The sequence below is a fragment of the Dunckerocampus dactyliophorus genome, chromosome 11, assembly GCF_027744805.1.
Source record: "Dunckerocampus dactyliophorus isolate RoL2022-P2 chromosome 11, RoL_Ddac_1.1, whole genome shotgun sequence".
Taxonomy (NCBI): Eukaryota; Metazoa; Chordata; class Actinopteri; order Syngnathiformes; family Syngnathidae; genus Dunckerocampus; species Dunckerocampus dactyliophorus.
In genome coordinates, this window is record NC_072829.1 from 31,338,476 (window position 1) to 31,357,295 (window position 18,820).

General features: G+C 39.4%; 1 protein-coding gene across 3 annotated transcripts in view; it reads right to left on the bottom strand.

Moving 5' to 3' along the window:
* Nucleotides 1–15,100, bottom strand: part of fat2 (FAT atypical cadherin 2) — a 117,469-nt gene extending 102,369 nt beyond the window's left edge. For all 3 annotated transcript variants that reach the window (XM_054793106.1, XM_054793105.1, XM_054793107.1), the window contains exon 1: nucleotides 14,849–15,100. In XM_054793106.1, the coding sequence (XP_054649081.1) occupies nucleotides 14,849–14,871 (23 nt within the window). In that variant the 5' untranslated portion in view covers nucleotides 14,872–15,100. The remainder of the gene's footprint in view (nucleotides 1–14,848) is intronic.
* Between the last annotated feature and the right edge of the window lie 3,720 nt (nucleotides 15,101–18,820).

The following is an 18,820-nucleotide window of genomic DNA, read 5'->3' on the forward strand; positions in this document are numbered from 1 at the left end:
GCCTCCAGTCAGCCAAAGGCAACAAAATCAAACACAATGGCATCGGACTCGTGTTCCGACTCGCTTTGACCGAGCACAGCACGGCGTTCCAGAAGAGAAAAGCTGCCTCGGAGCGTTTTCAGACAGGTGGCAGCTTCATATCTTCCCGTAATTATTCCACTGACAGCCCAACTCTAGCAACAAGTTGCAACCAAGACAATTCCTGCTAAATCATCACAGCGCTCCACAGGTGGATTAGGATTCGAACGACTCCGCGTGTGGCAATTTATTTGTGATCTACGTGTAAACTGGCGCTCCGTGCTGCTGCATGAAATGCTACCGGAGACGACGGCTTCCATACGCTTCAAAGATGACAACATTTGTTTGTCAGAACGTGGTGGGAAAATACTCAGTTGGGTTTGCATTGAAATGGAATCCAAGGGTACAACTTCAGACAATGCTGATCTGCTTTTGTGTTGAGTATGACACAAATTTTCATTTTCTCAAAGCTTTTATGATGCCAACTTGCATGTAGTCCACAATGTCATGAAGATAGATGGCAATGAACTACAAAGTCAGGAAAATGAACTTAACCCCAAAATAGCATTTCAGGCCTGCCACAAAAGGCCCTAACCCTAACCCTAACCCTAACCCATCTGACATCAAGTTGATCAGCATGAGTCCATTCTGTGGCTAAGAAAGGTGAGGATGTTGATAAGGCACCACATTGCGTCCACATACTTTTGTCTATATGACTAGTCAAATATTGACTTTTTTGCCGATATCCGGTATGCCGATATTGTCTAACTCTCAATTTCCGATTCCGATATCAACCGATACGGATAGGGTTATGTGTCACATCAGATATCTGCTGTCGTGGAATGAACACACTGTGTTGACCCACAATATCGTTTTAGACATTTGTCTTGGAGATGAATAAAGAATGTATCTGTCTTTGCGGGTTTGCGGGTCATGATGTTGTTGAGGCCACTTAGCCGTCTGCTTGTTGAGTTGAGTGGAGAGTAAACTGATTACTTCTGTCTCGTCTCGCATTTGGTGACCCTCGACGTGGGTAAGAATGTCGACAACAACGAGGCCGTGCTACAAGCTAACGAGTTGGCTAACGTCGGTGCTACCCGCGCCGGCAACGAAACCCACGCCCGCGGTTTCAACACATGGAAGCCCAGTTCTGCCTGCAAGGAATAACACAGGATGACAGCCCGTGGGCATAAATGCACAGCACTTTTTAAAATTGGTTTTCATTTTTGGGAAAAAACAGACACCAATTTTACCAATGTTACATTTTATGCCAATATTGGGCCGATAATATCAGCGTGCTGATATTATCGTCCATCCCTAGTTATGACATAAATACTGTAAGTATTCTCTGCTGTATTTAGCTAAGCTTTGTTGCTAAATGCAAAAATGTGCACGGGATGAAGACATTGCCCCCTATCGCCCATTTCAAGAGTGGCCAGTACACTAGTGACCCCCCCAATCTGCACCGGAGCGTGGTGAGGACAGGAACGTCTGACACCAGGGTGAAAAAGATCTCTTTAAAGACGGGCGGATAGAGTCGTGCTGTGTAGATCAGGATGCATATCTGCTGATGATCTGTCCGTTTGGATGTTGCCGTGCAAACACACGCTCTCCGCTCGCCGTGCAGCCAACTATCGGCTCTACGGGTCGTCTGGCGCTGGAAGCTTCATCGGAGGGTGACGGGCGTGCGGGCTTTTATCGGGGGACGTGGTGACGCGTGATCAGATTAGCGCCGTCAGGTCACTGTTTGGGTTTCGGGGCAGATTTAAGGCGACGCATCCTGCTTAGTTTACTTAAAGCACAGACGTGAAGATCACACGCTTTACCTGCTTTTCTAACTGCTCAATGGACTGATAGGTTCTACTACTATTATTATTATTATTATCATTAGTAGTGGTAGTAGTAGTAGTTTTTTTATATAAGCATTAGTAGTAGTATTATCATTATTATTATTAGCAATATTATTATTATTATTGTCATTATTATTAGCATTATTAGCATTATCATCATTAGCTGGGTGCACATTTGAGTAAATGAGCAAATGAAGCTGCTTGTTCCGGAATGATACGTGAACCATCGGAAGGTTACGTCAGCGTTACGTAGCTTTCAAATGCTGCTCACTTTGTTACATTCGTGTTACATCCAGAACTTCTGACATCACCCATGCTTGGCATATCTTATTATATACAATTATTTGTAAAATATCTTTAATATGATTCATGTAATATATATATAAATAATTATAGAAAATTATATATAACTATATATCATTTAAAAAATGATATGTAATATATAATTATATGTACATATAAATTATATAATATAATGTAAATAAAAATGTTGCTTTTGATGTCATTTAATTATTTGAATTTAACTGTATTTAAATTAGGATTTATAATATTTGTTATTTATTTTTGTTATTATTTTTATTATTTTTGCATAATGAATTATATATTGATTAATTAATTATTCCATAAATATAGCTGTATTCAAATTATTATATATAATATTCAATATTTGCTATTGATTTCATATTCATTGATTTCATTTATGAATGATTAAATAATTGACCACTTATTGATGAATTAGCTATTATTTACAGTAAATATAGTTGTCCTTAGATAATTATATAATATACAGTTTTTTGGATTTACTATTTATTTTTTATATAATTTGATTACTTGAATAGTTTTTTAAATAATTGATTCTTTATTGATGAATTAACTATTAGTTGCACTTCAATTATAGTAGACAGTATTTTGAAATGATTTGATTGACATGTTTTGTGAAATGCTGAAGTATTTCTTCCTGATGAATTCTCATGTGATGAAATGTTTTATCTGCCCAGACGTGAGGGACGGCCTGTCGCGTCTACTGTGAGACATACTGGATGACGTGATGTCAAGCACGCGCCGTTATTTTTTGCACGATAAACCCTCGTGTGGGCTCTGAGCGGGCTGCAACGCCCCCAGCAGGCGGTAACGGAGGCGCAAGGCATGGTTGCCAGATGAGGATGGATTAGACCCAAACTAAAAACACGTAAACCTTAATGAGATCCACTGAACGCTGTCGGCCGTGTAATGGATGGCGCACATCGGTGTCGTGATTTCGTGGTGGGCGGGGTGTTTGCTTATTTCTACTCATGTTTGGCCATTTACTGTACGCTGAAGTTGGACGTATTTCAAGTTTGGAGCGGGCAAAAGTGTAAATAATGATTTAGTGCGTTGTTGTTGTTTCATTAGTGAGAAAGTGGAGACTTCCTAAAGTGGTGCAAGTTTGAGTGCAAACATAAATAGCTGAAATGATGATTGATAGGCAGCATGGGGGCTCACAGGCCTGCAGGGCACACACACCACACACACACACACACACACACACACACACAGACTGTGAGATCCAGGTAACAACCTGCAGGCACATGTTGAGCCGCAGCTTCCTGGATCATATTTCTCCGTTGCCCTCATGATTCCCAGGACCTTCAGAGGAGACATCCGCAGCTCCTCTCGCTCACTCTGCTGCCCAAAAATCTTCTAATTGATATGATTTTTTTCCCTTTTGCAAGCCGGAGGAGCCCACATGAAACTAAGCAGGTCCTTATCGTATTTGCATGAACGTAGAGTTCATGTGAAACATCTCGTCTGTGTCAGGACTTGTTGCTTGGAAACATCCGCGCATGGTACCGCTCCAAATTCCTAACTATTTTTTTTCCTCATAATTTATGAAGCCCAAAGACAAAAGCCTGAACGTGTTCCCTCGTGGCCCACAGGCCAACAGTGAACGAATGCAATGGAAAACCTCCGTGGATGTCCTTGAGGCCATCTCAGCCAATCAGGAGCTCGACCAAAGTCCTTTCAGGAAAAGGCATGACCACAGCAAAAGTCAAGGGACTCAAACGTGAGGCTGTGCCTTAGTTTCCATACTTGCGTACCCTTACTTTCTTCGGTAGCCAACCTTTCTACGCTAAAAGCAATCCAAGAGTCCTTCATGCTTGCATTTATCATAGCAAAACAGCCCCAGACCATCACACTACCACCACCATATTTTACTGTTGCTATGATGAACTTTACTGTGCTATGATACTTTACGCCAGATGTAATGGGACACACACCTTCCAAAAAGTTCAACTTTTGTCTTGTCAGACCACAGAGTATTTTCCCAAAGGTGGCAAACATGCAAAAATGAAAGAAATCAGGAAGGGGACAAAGACTCTTCCACACCACTGTATGCTAGTCTGTAGGCGTTGATATCGGCGCTGATACCTGCATGGTCCGTGTGGTGCGGTTATGATTTCTGGGGAGGCGTTAGGTGACCTCCTGTTGGTTTGTGTTGTGCTGTGTGAGTGTGCGTGTAAATGTCAAGCAAATTCACTGCTTCCCCAAGCAGATCAAGGTTATGTCCAACAAATAGTAAATATTAACATTACTTGCAGGTTTTGGCATCTGTGAGGAATAAACACAAAAACAAAGGTTGAAAAATACAAAATATCATAAAATATCAAATTTGACTTCTCAGCAGACGTTTGTGGTAGAACAATTGCTTCACTGACTCGCTCCAGCTGCTCTGTGCCTAAACCCCCACTCTACTTTGTATCAAAGCTTCCTGGAGCCGCTGTGGCGTCCAGTAGTCCCTATGATTACCGTATTAGTACTGTATGTCAGGGACTACCAGGGACCACAGACCACTTCTAAAGAGAAATGCTGTGAAAAGCCTCACGGCCCCCACAAAGGAGCAGCACCCGACACAACAAGATGAGGCTCAGGAGGAAATGTTTCCAACTCCTGCTTCGAGGTCAGCTGTGAAGTTGGAAACACTGCATGAAGTGTAAAGAGTGCACCAACATGGACGCACTCATCACCTGATTGCTGCGCTTCTACGGTCCTCACAAAGCAACGCAAAGTAAAAGTCAGCCTTTTTTAATGGAGGTTTCTGTCAGCGTCTCATTTGCATATGAATTTCCTGGCTGACCGTGAGCAAACATTTCCATGAAAGCAGCGGCACGTGTTCAAATAACCTCAGAACGTCAAATTTTACAATCAGCTTCAAGAAAAAAAGCACATGGTCCCACACTCCAGAACCTTCATCTCAATAGAAAGTTTCCAGGGGTGTCTTAAAGTGTGTGAAACCTTTGCCCTTGAGCACGATGCGGCATAATCCATAAAAATGAAAATAAGGATCACATCCACAAAATAGCTGCCAGCTCTTTGTCATCTTGGAATGAGCTGCATGTCCGACACGTGACACGAACGTTCCAGTCACTTTCACTTGCACTTGATGATCAACGTGGCCTTTGAACGCCAACATATCTTCTTTTTCTCTTGCCACACGGAGATAACAATAATAACTGATGTGCCAGTTATGAACGAGTCATTTCCAAGTATTTCACCCAAATGGCACCAGATTTCATATGGCACCCAACTCCTCTGCCGTTTGCAAAAGAAACAGATCCTTGGTAAGATGACACCCTTAGCATCCGTCCATACTGGCAACCTTCTATGTGTGCACGCTGTAACGGGACTCCGGGCAACGCCACGCACAATTCACACACAAGCTCCTGCATGCGTGTTCCGTGACAAGTGACTTGAGGTACCCAGTACCCAGTTCACACAGATTTCTACATGTGCGCTTTGTAACAGGTGACTCGAATGAATGATATACCCGATTCACAACTTGTTGAGCGTGTGCAAGTTTCTGCATACACAATGTGACGCGTGACTCAAGTGAATCGAGTACCCGATTCACGCAAGTTTCTACACATGTGCTCTGTAACAGGTGACTCGAATGAATCAAATACCCAATTTACAAGTTCTTGAGCATGTGCGAGTTTCTGCATGCACACTGTGTCAAGTGACTCGACTGATGCAAGTTTGTGCAAGTGCTCTGTAACGGGCGACTCAAGTGAATCAAATCCCCGATTTACAAGTTCTTGAGCATGTGCAAGTTTCTGCGCATGAACACAATGACGAGTCAGTCGAGTGAATCGATTACCCGATTCATGCAAGTTTCAACATATGCATCAAAGAGGGGCTGGAGTGAATCAAGTACCCGATCCACGCAAGTTTGCTCATGCGCTCTGGAACGGGTGACTCGAGTAACTCGAGTGAATGGAATACCTGATTGACACCTTGTTGAGCATCACAGGGGGTCTTCCTGAAATCAACGCAGCTGAGGGGGGACGAGGAAGCAACATGACCCCCACCGCATGACTGGAAGAACTGAGTTGTTCATTTAAGAAAAAAAAAAGCTAACTGCTTGTGTTGAATGAGCAGCAACAGCTTTTTTTCCTGAGAAGAACTCCTAGTGACTTGTTCTCTCCTGGTTTTATGAGCGTGTCCTGCACGGTGTCCATCACTCCACACCTCTGACCCTTCACCTTCCCTCCACTGCATGCCGTACAAGTCTTCTCACTGGAAAACACGTCATGAGTCAACAAGGGCTGGCATCCTTATGGGAAAGCTGGTGGAATTCATCATCAGCTTCAGCGCTGCTTGGTGTGCTGGTGCTTGTGTGTCGTCCTTCTACTCGGCCTGCAAGTGGCTGAAATCTAAAGGAGGATCTGAAGGCAGCGAGTGTGCGTTGGTGTGTGTGTTGGTGTCAGGTTACAAGATGACCCCTATCTGGGCGGGGACAGAGGTCAGACCTCTCTCATGAGGCCTTAAAGCGGAGGTGTTATAAACGGACCAGCCCTGTCAGAACCGCATGCTGGATGCAAATAAAAGATGACATTACAGCAACACAAAACGCTTTGGGCATCATCTGGTGACCTTAACTCAGTGGTGTCCAAGGTGCGGCATGGGGGCCATTTGCGGTCCGCAGCTGCTTTGTTGTTTTTTTCATTGGCCTACAGCACATTCTAAAAATGTCATTTATCAAGAACACTAAAACACAGCAAACATGGAAAATTAGCAGTCAAAATATTATGAGGGAAAAAGAGTAATTTTAGAAGCTCAAATATAAATATATCTTTTTTCAATGTAATGTTATGAAAAACAACAAAGCAACAAAAAGGTGTCATTTTTGGATAATTCGTTTGAGGAAAAAGTAATAATATTCTGAGAATAAAGTCCAAATATGGGATGATTCATAAGTGAGAATTATGAAAAGAGGACAGTTGAAATCATTGGAAAATTTAAAGAAATAACAACAGCAGAAATGCAAAAAACAGATGTCATTTTACAAGAATAATTTCTAAATATTAAGAGAAAAAAGTTATAATCAACTGGTAATATTATGAGGAAAAGTCATGATGGTAGCATAGAGGTCAAATATGGAAGTCTTGTTTAAAGTCATAATATGATGAGAAATAACCAGTTATGGTAGTTACTGTATGACGTGATGGGAATAAAGTCCAGTGATGATGGCCATAGGAAAAAAAGAGCAAAGAGTGAAGTTGATTTTTTCACCGGTATGACAAACTGAGATGAGATAGATGTCACGTGTTAGCATATCGCTACCAAACATCAACAGTGGAAAGTTGCATCCTTTCATTTTCACTGTGCTGGAAAAGCCTTTGGACACCCCCTGACTAAATGAACATGCTTCATTAGGTACACCACATGCGCACGCGCACGCACACACACACACACACACAGGTTGAAAGTGTTCATTACAGTTTTTTCCAATTGCTAAAACACTAAAACGACATGCGTAGCACAATTATTTAAAGTGACACACAGAGAGCAAAAGCTCTTCTCAAGTCTCCAGAACTCTAAACACATGTTCTGCTTTATACACATTTTGCAATTCAAAATGGCACTTTTTAAATGCACTGAACACGCTTCTCTGCATAAGACACTACAATCTGACATAAGGTCACATGTTAGCTGCCCTTGAAAATGACAGTACATGAGCTAATTGGCCAATGTATGTGCCACCTGGCCCAACACCTCAATGCTTATTTGTTAGCACTTGAGTCAGGAAGCAAGCACTAGGAAAAGACAACAAGTGGGTTCTTTTGGGCACGGCACTGAAAGGAATACGCCTGGCAGCTCTTTGTGTGCATGCGTGTTGTTCAGGCTATGGAAGAGGCATGTGATGAGATTGGTGTGGGTGACATTCAGGGGTGGATACGGCACTCAAGGCGCTTCTTTCCCTCCATGTCTGGCAAGGGAAGATATTGCCTGTGATGTGGACGAGGCGTTGTGGCCACACCCAGCTGTGCAGCAAGATGCTGCCTCATTTTTCTTGCCTCTCTTTTTTATATTTTTTTAAAATATATATTGTTTCTGCACATTTTTTCTGCAAATGTCTTTTTCAGTTTACTATTTGGTGAGCATATATTTGTTTGTTTGTATATTTGTAAACATATCTGCGGTGCATATGTTGCACTGACTTGTTGGTGAAAAATAAAAGTACATGTTTCAACAGCGTGTGTACAGTTTGAACTATTTTAGTATTATGGCAAAGCATACTAAAGATGAGAGTGCTTTTCATTATGCCCAACAGTGTGTACTTGATTAGACATACGTTTTGTAATTTGAATGCTTTTGTGTATGTGTGTGTGTGTGTGTGTGTGTGTGTGCTTGTGTGTGGGTGTGTGTGTGTGCTTGTGTGTGGGTGTGTGTGTGCTTGTGTGTGTGTGTGTGTGTGTGTGTGTGTGTGTGCTTGTGTGTGGGTGGGTGTGTGTGCTTGTGTGTGGGTGTGTGTGTGCTTGTGTGTGTGTTTGTGCGTGTGTGTGTGAAAATCATCCACTTTGTTCTATTTAAGATGTGAGACAAGCACAGGCGAAGGCGTACGCTGGTGTTTGTCCCAGCGTGTCCTGGTGATTGGCCAATATTACGAGTAACAAACTAGTGACTGAGCCCTGTCCTGTATCACTCCATGGAACAGACGCCCCCAAAAAAGCACAGCATTTCTGTACTGAGTGTGACGGATATGCAACCAAAGAAAGTTGCGTGTGCCAGCAGTTTGATGAGGACGGTGAGAAACAGGACAGAATTCATGAACAAAAGTCATGGCAGAGAAGGAAATGCCACCCCGCCGTCTTCTCCCCCAGCAATGAAGGTAAATGATGTCAGAATGTTCATTTAGCCCTTTCACTCCTCATTTATGATCATTTCATGTTGCTTATATTCATAAAATCTAGTTTCTCTTCATCTTTTTGGGTGTAACAGATTACCGTAATTTTCGACGTACAAACCGTTACTTTTTTCTTCACCTTTGAACCCTGCGGCCTTTACAGCAATGTGGCTAATCTGTGGCTAAGTTCTAATCTCGTGACAACTCCTTAAATCAGAACTACCACTAAACGTTTAAATGCTGTGCGGCTCACGAGTCCGTGAGGAAACAGCAGCGCTTTCTTTGAGGAAGTGATATAAAATATCAACATAACCAAAACGCTAAACTCATCACACAGCAACCTAACACTCAAAAGCTAGCAACAACTGTTTTAAGATTCAAGAGATTCAAGATTCAAGAGAGTTTTATTGTCATGTGCATGGTAAAACAGCAGTTGTACTATGCAATGAAAATCTTATTCTGTTCATTCTCCCACGAAAAGAAAGAAAACACAAGAAAGAATAAGAACATAAGAAACATAAACACATAAACATGTGTGAGTGCTTCGTTGAGAAGCCTGATGGCCTGTGGGTAAAAGCTGTTTGCCAGCCTTGTGGTCCTGGACTTCAAACTTCTGTAGCGTCTGCCTGACGGTAGGAGTGTGAAGAATGAGTGTTGTGGATGTGTGCTGTCCTTGATGAGGTTGTGTGTTCTGCGTAGGACTCTAGATTTGATATCTTTGATATCTTGTTAGCATAGAAAACAGCCTTTCATCTTTCACTACGTGGGGGACATGTGCACACCCCCCCTGCGGACAGATGGCCCGCAATAAATGACCAAGGAGTTTAGGCTGAGCCATGAAATGTGGGCGGAGCCTTTGAAATTGAAACAAAGTGCCAAACTAAACGGAATGATGGAATCCATTGCTTTTCCTGCTCATTGCTTCTTGGGCAACAACGTTATCTAACACTCCTTTACGGCCGCCGTCCTCACATCCTCCTCTTCTTGACGGCCTCCAATGTCCCCCTCCCGGAGCTACACGCCACACACGTTTGGTCAGGTTAGCTTAGCTTAGCTTAGCCCTCACAGTGTCGTTCTTTCATGAGGTTCTACTGAGACCTCACAATAAAATCTCAACAGGAGACAGTTCAGAGTGAAAGAAGCTGACAGAAGAACTCATGCATTTATAAACCCCAACACCCCATCCCACACATGCATTTATAAATGCCAACACCCCATCCCACACATGCATTTATAAATGCCAACACCCCATCCCACACATGCATTTATAAATGCCAACACCCCATCCCACACATGCATTTATAAATGCCAACACCCCATCCCAAACATGCATTTATAAACCCCAACACCCCATCCCAAACATGCATTTATAAACCCCAACACCCCATCCCACACATGCATTTATAAACCCCAACACCCCATCCCAAAGGCGTATTTGTACGTCTTTTACATTTCCGGGGTGATGATGCACGTGCACGTTAGCAGATGTCACTGTTCAAGCTGTTTGAGGCCATAAAAATGGCCACAAGGTGGCAGATGTGCATTTGATGAGAGCTGGCCGTGGATCTTTTGCATGTAAAAACACACTCGACAGCAAGGAGGAGGTGGAAGAGCGTGGACGAGTGTAGAACAAGGTTACACATTGTAGGGACATTTTAACGCATGCACACGCACACACACGTGCACACGTGTACACACACAGTTTAGTTCCAAATGTGCAAATAGCTGCTGCTGTATTTGTAAATAAATGATTATGCTGGTGTATTTGTAAATAAATGGTTATGCTGGTGTATTTATAAATAAATGATTATGCTGGTGTATTTGTAAATAAATGGTTATGCTGGTGTATTTGTAAATAAATGATTATGCTGGTGTATTTATAAATAAATGATTATGCTGGTGTATTTGTAAATAAATGGTTATGCTGGTGTATTTATAAATAAATGATTATGCTGGTGTTGTATTTGTAAATAAATGATTATGCTGGTGTGTTTATAAATAAATGGTTATGTTGGTGTATTTATAAATAAATGATTATGCTGGTGTATTTATAAATAAATGATTATGCTGGTGTATTTGTAAATAAATGGTTATGCTGGTGTGGTATTTGTAAATAAATGGTTATGCTGCTGTTGTTGTGCTGTTTGTGTTGCTATCGTAGTTGTTTTCATATTTCAGCAACAAATATTTGTGTCAAAGTGAAAGTTATGCTTGAAATGTTTATTTTCTCCCTTTTTTAGTCAGGAGCTGATATTTTCCTGAAACATACCTACAGTATGTTCTACTGCTAATCACTAAAGAAGGGAAAAGGGTAGAAACGAACTTGTTTTTCCTGGTGAAAGACGGGAGTGTAACCTTTTATTTTGGTAGGTTCCATGTGTCTAAAGCCAGAGAACACAATATCCTGTGTGCCCTGAAAGGTGAGTCAGAATGCTGCAAATGGCCGCCATGAAGGAGCACTGATGAGTTCATGGACCACTTATGGACAAAAGTATTGGGCCACATGTGGGCTTGGCTCCAGTTCTTCCACACCAAACACCTCCTTGTGCGCTGGGAACATAAAAGTTCCCCAACGTGTTCCCAATGAATTGTCCAAAATGTCTCGTTAAAAAGAACAATGAAGATTGTCATCCAACATCTCATTGATTCATTGATTCATTGATTCATTGATTCATTGATTCATTGATTCATTGACGAAGAATTAACCTATTTGTGGCCCGGGCGCCATTTACGGCCCACGCCTGTTTTTCTATTGGCCTGTGACACATTCTAAAAATATCTTTTAAGAAAAGAACAACAAAAATGGAAAAATCAGGAGACATTTCACAAGAATAAAGTCAACACATTTAGAGAAGAAAGTTGTCATCTGAAAGGCAAAAGGCATCACTTGATGAGATAACATTGTAATATGTAATATGTACTGTAATCATGTAATATGTAATGTAATCATGTAATATGAATGTAATCATGTAATATGAATGTAATATGTAATGTAATCATGTAATATGTAATGTAATCATGTAATATGAATGTAATCATGTAATATGAATGTAATATGTAATGTAATCATGTAATATGTAATGTAATCATGTAATATGAATGTAATATGTAATTTAATCATGTAATATGTAATGTAATCATGTAATATGAATGTAATATGTAATGTAATCATGTAATATGAATGCAATATGTAATGTCATCATGTAATATGAATGTCATCATGTAATATGTAATATAATCATGTAATATGTAATGTAATCATGTAATATGAATGTAATATGTAATGTAATCATGTAATATGAATGCAATATGTAATGTCACCATGTAATATGAATATCATCATGTAATATGTAATATAATCACGTAATATGTAATGTAATCATGTAATATGAATGTAATATGTAATGTAATCATGTAATATGAATGTAATCATGTAATATGAATGTAATATGTAATGTAATCATGTAATATGTAATGTAATCATGTAATATGAATGTAATATGTAATTTAATCATGTAATATGTAATGTAATCATGTAATATGAATGTAATATGTAATGTAATCATGTAATATGAATGCAATATGTAATGTCATCATGTAATATGAATGTCATCATGTAATATGTAATATAATCATGTAATATGTAATGTAATCATGTAATATGAATGTAATATGTAATGTAATCATGTAATATGAATGCAATATGTAATGTCACCATGTAATATGAATGTCATCATGTAATATGTAATATAATCACGTAATATGTAATGTAATCATGTAATATGAATGTAATATGTAATGTAATCATGTAATATAAATGTAATATGTAATGTAATCATGTAATATGAATGTCATCATGTAATATGTAATATAATCATGGAATATGTAATGTAATCATGTAATATGAATGTAATATGTAATGTAATCATGTAATTGTCAGGATTGTGTGCTGCGGTACTGCATTCTACTGCTTCTCTGTTGCAGCACACTCCTGAGCACCCTGATGAGCTGATCATCTTCACCTGTGCCTGATTAGTGGTTCTATTTAAGCTGTGTGCTTAGTCATATCCAGTGCCAGATTGTCCCTTTGCTACACCCTGTTCAGCTCCTTCCAGCTTGTTCTTGTGCATTGTGTTTTGGCTTTCTGACCCTCGCTCGGCTCACCTGTAAGTACCTACCTGCCTGCTTGACGTCTTCAGCAGTAGCTGTATTTTTGGTACTTCTGCTAGTTTTTTGTTAGCAGCTCTTTTCGTTACTTGTCTGTATTTTTCCCTGCTCAGCTCACCTTGCAAGCAGTGTTTTTTGTTACTATTTCCCGCGACTAGGTCCGGATGTATTTTTGTTGTACTTTGTCTCTTGTGTTGTTTTTGGTACCCTTTTGTTATCCATTTTTGTATTAAAGACTTTTTCTGTTTCACTTATTCGACTCTGCATTTTTGGATTCCTGTCTCACGGCCTTGGCCGTTCATAACAGTAATATCATGTAATATGTAATGTAATCATGTAATATGAATGTAATATGTAATGTAATCATGTAATATGTAATGTAATCATGTAACATGTAATGTAATCATGTAATATAAATGTAATATGTAATGTAATCATGTAATATAAATGTAATATGTAATGTAATCATGTAACATGTAATGTAATCATGTAATATAAATGTAATATGTAATGTAATCATGTAATATAAATGTAATATGTAATGTAATCATGTAACATGTAATGTAATCATGTAATATGAATGTAATATGTAATGTAATCATGTAATATGAATGTAATCATGTAATATAAATGTAATATGTAATGTAATCATGTAATACTTCATGTCACATTAGGAGGGAAAAGAGAGACTTTCAAGTAATAGAAAAGTTTGTGAAAAACAAAGTAATACAATTAGGAAAAAAGTTACAATATTAGCAGAATAAAGTCAAAATATTACAAGAAATTATTTACAAGAAAATTGAAATAGGTGCAAAATTGAAAAAAAAACCCAGCAGAAATTTAAAAAAAAAACAACAACAGTAATTTTAATAAAGTAATTTTACAAGAATAAAGTGGAAATATGAAGAGAAAGAAGTCATCTGCTGGAAGAAAGGAAAATAGTTCAAATAGGAGATAAACTGCAAATATTCAATATTCATATGGAAACATTATTGAAGAAATATTTGGACAAAGACAGGAGAACACTGTATACTGTAGTTATGCAGTACATATATGCAGTATACAGTATATACACGTGTATATACAGTATATATATATATATGTATATATATGTAATAAAAGGGAACACTGTATACTGTAGTTATGCAGCACATACATGCAGTATACAGTATATACACGTGTATACATATATATGTATGTAATAAAAGGGAACACTGTATACTGTAGTTATGCAGTACATATATGCAGTATACAGTATATACACGTGTATATACAGTATATATATATATGTATATATATGTAATAAAAGGGAACACTGTATACTGTAGTTATGCAGCACATACATGCAGTATACAGTATATACACGTGTATACATATATATGTATGTAATAAAAGGGAACACTGTATACTGTAGTTATGCAGTACGTATAGTATATACACATGTATGTGTATACTGTATACAGTATATATAAATACACATATATATACTGTATATACTGTAAATATATGTTATAAAATGGTGTGTATGTTAGCATGTGTTGCTTTCCAAAGCAACTTTGCTGTTTCACTGTGTGTCCCTGGCTGGAGGGAGGGGGAAGGTTTGTCGGGGCCCCCACCCCGTGGAAGTGCTGCGGTGCATCAAACCTACCTGATGTCCAACGTGGTTAACATTCGTCTTCCTCTCTCACACCTGGGGAACGTGGCCCATCCCAGTGGGTAGCGGTGGCGCCATGTTGGCTCGGGTTTGGTAAAATCCACGTGAAAAACAAGACGAGATGTTTGGGAGCAGCGAGACTTTCCTTCTGCTGAAGACGACCTCAACTTGGACTGAGTGCCTTCACACACGAAGACACTCCCTCAGGAGCCCCGGCCCTCCTCTGACACACACACACACGCACGCACACACACACACAGACACACATGCACACACATTCTCACACACGCACACGCACACACACACACACACCCCCACACACGCACACACACACACACCTTTTGCCCAGATTGTCAGCCCTGCTCCCCCAATCCCTTCCCCCTCCACCCCCGCCGCCTGCAGGCCAGCAGGCCCATCCAGGACGTGTTGATGCTTTGCTTTTTCAATGATTGCTTGAGTTTCATAGACTTGAGATGACGTCACCGAGGACTGAAGGACATCAGCAACTCAAAGCATCCATGAAAATAGAATGAAACCAAAACAATCTGCTGTGTGCTGCTGCCGTTCTTCTCTTCAACCACTTTAAAAAGTCCAAACCCTTTCCCTCCAGCGGGGGCCACATGAAGAAACATGAAAGGATGCAACTTTGCTGCTTTCAAATTTGGTAGAAATGTAAACAACAATGCATATAAACATGCTAACAAGTCATATCCAGCATGCTAACAAGTCATACACAGCATGCTAACAATGTATATACAGCATGCTACCAATGTATATACAGCATACTAACAATGCATATACAGCATGCTAACAAGTCATATACAGCATGCTAACAATGCATATACAGCATGCTAACAAGTCATATGCAGCATGCTAACAATGCATATACAGCATGCTAACAAGTCATATACAGCATGCTAACAATGCATATACAGCATGCTAACAAGTCATATACAGCATGCTAACAAGTCATATTCAGCATGCTAACAATGCATATACAGCATGCTAACAAGTCATATACAGCATGCTAACAATGCATATACAGCATGTTAACAAGTCATATACAGCATGCTAACAATGCATATACAGCATGTTAACAAGTCATATACAGCATGCTAACAATGCATATACAGCATGTTAACAAGTCATATACAGCATGCTAACAATGCATATACAGCATGTTAACAAGTCATATACAGCATGCTAACAATGCCTATACAGCATGCTAACAAGTCATATACAGCATGCTAACAATGCCTATACAGCATGCTAACAAGTCATATACAGCATGCTAACAATGCATATACAGCATGCTAACAAGTCATATACAGCATGCTAACAAGTCCTATTCAGTACATTTCAAAGTATCCCAGCTTTATCCTACATGTTCATATCAGCTTCACGCTGCTCGTTTTCCCATTTTTGCTGTTTTTGTCACGTTACTTCATAAGTAATCTTCATCAATGTTCCTTTTGTAATATTACCACTTTGTTACCATAATATTTTGACTTTATTCACATAATATTATTATTATTATTACTCCCCCCCGGCGTCGTTTCCCAAAAATGACAACTTTGCTTTGCTTGGTTTGTTTGTCATAACATTATATACTATTATTATTATTATTATATCATATTATATATCATACAGTATAATAGTCCTAATAATAATATGGCTTTTCAAGAAATAAAGAATCTTTTTTAATATTTCAACTCTGTAATTTTCATAAATGATTTCTTGTATTGTCTTTATTCCAGGTGATTTTATGATTCCGCATATTATAATTATAATTATTATTATTATTATTATTATTATTATTATTATTATTATTATTATTATTATTATTATCATTTTCCAACCATTTCAACTTTCTTGTGAATGATTTGTGCTAATATTTTGTCGGTACTGTCACATTCTGTGTTGTTGCTTTGCTGCCGCCTATCTGTTTTTCTGTTGCAGTGCACTGCTCATCCTAATTGCTCATACGAATCACCTGTGAGCAATTACCTGGGCCTTTATCAGCTGCTGCCAGACCACAACCAGTTGCCAGTTATTCCTTTGCCAACCCTGCTTCCTGTACCTTCCTTCCTTGGCTCCCAACTGGTCCTTATTACTCCTTGCCTTGCATTCGTTGTGATTCCTAGTTACGTGTTTTTTCCTTCTCTGTATGCCGTTTTTGCTACAGCTTCCTTAGTTGCCGTGTGTGTCTTTTTCCCTGCTTTGCAGTGTTTTTTGTTAGACTTTTTGGCCTTAGCCCTGAGCTTCTTAGTTGAGTGTTTTTGTATTTTTGTTGTATTTTTGTATATTTATTACCTGCGGTAATAAACATACATTTTTCACCCAGCGCTTGTTCCTTCTGCATTTTGGGTTCCAACACTTGGCTTACAGCCTATCGTGACAGGTACTCCAGTAATATTGTAACTATTTTAGAAATGTACCCCCAGCTTGGAGAGATCAGATACAGGAAGTGCAGACGCCACTGACAGCATAGAAGTACAAGCAAAAGAACAAGTCTTATTCTTATTGTTATTATTCTTTATTGTTATTATTCTATTACTATTATTCTATTACACACCCCAACCACAAGACTTCAAAGTAGAGCGGTCACATGACCGGCTGGAAAAGAAAGAAGGAAGCGGAAGCGACGTGAAGGTCAACAAAAGGTCAATGAAATCATGCTAACAATATAAACGCCATCAGCTGGCAGTCGGACGCCCACATCAACACCCCCTGGAAGAACATAAATAGAACCTTTCACCCCCATCACAAACACATAAGGGAGGGGCGTCTCTTTCACATCCTTTCTTCTACCAAAATAAAACACGCCTGCTACTCTCTGCAGTTGAGTCAACAAAAGCACGTAGAGTGTTCCCTCCTTTATGGGGGGGGGCGTGCGTCCCAAAATAGCCCGCAAGAAGTGAACTCGTTCAAGTAGCCAATGTGATTGTTTGTGATGTTTGAAGGCTGTAAACCCCCCCCATACTCATGATAGACTTTCATAGCCCCCCCATACTCATGATAGACTTTCATAGCCCCCCCATACTCATGATAGACTTTCAAAGCCTCCCCATACTCATGATAGACTTTCATAGCCCCCCCATACTCATGATAGACTTTCAAAGCCCCCCCATACTCATGAGACTGTCCTCACAGGCAGGATGGTTTGTTTCCAAGCAGGAGCAGAACTCTCTTGTCCTTTGCTGGGATGACAGTCGTTGATCAAAGGAGTCCAAACACGAATATTAGAAGCACAAACATTCACACTTTGACTTCAATCAACGGAAAACAGTGTGAGAAAAAATAAGCTCATTTTAGTAAATAAGCTCATTTTAGTTGCACAGAGTTCAAATATTAGAGCAAAACATTTTCTATTTTCGGAATGGGAATATTATGACAAACAAACTAAACCAAATCAAGTTTGGGAAAATTAGGCTGGGAAAAAGTGATAAGAATATTATGGGAAGAAATAATGTCCTAATATTTCTGCATGTCTTGTTAGCATATGTACACGTGCATACACGTCTTGCTACCTGCATGTCTTGCTAGCATATGTACACGTGCATACATATATCCTGCTACCTGCATGTCTTGTTAGCATAAATACGCGGCATACATATATCTTGTTACCTGCATGTCTTGTTAGCATATCTACACCTGCATACATACATCTTGCTACCTGCATGTCTTGTTACCATATGTAAACGTGCATACATACATCTTGCTACCTGCATGTCTTGTTAGCATATCTACACCTGCATACATACATCTTGCTACCTGCATGTCTTGTTACCATATGTAAACGTGCATACATACATCTTGCTACCTGCATGTCTTGTAAGCATACCTACATCTGCATACATACATCTTGACCTGCATGTCTTGTTAGCATATGTACACGTGCATACATATATATTGCTACCTGCATGTCTTGTTAGCATATGTACATGTGCATACATACATCTTGCT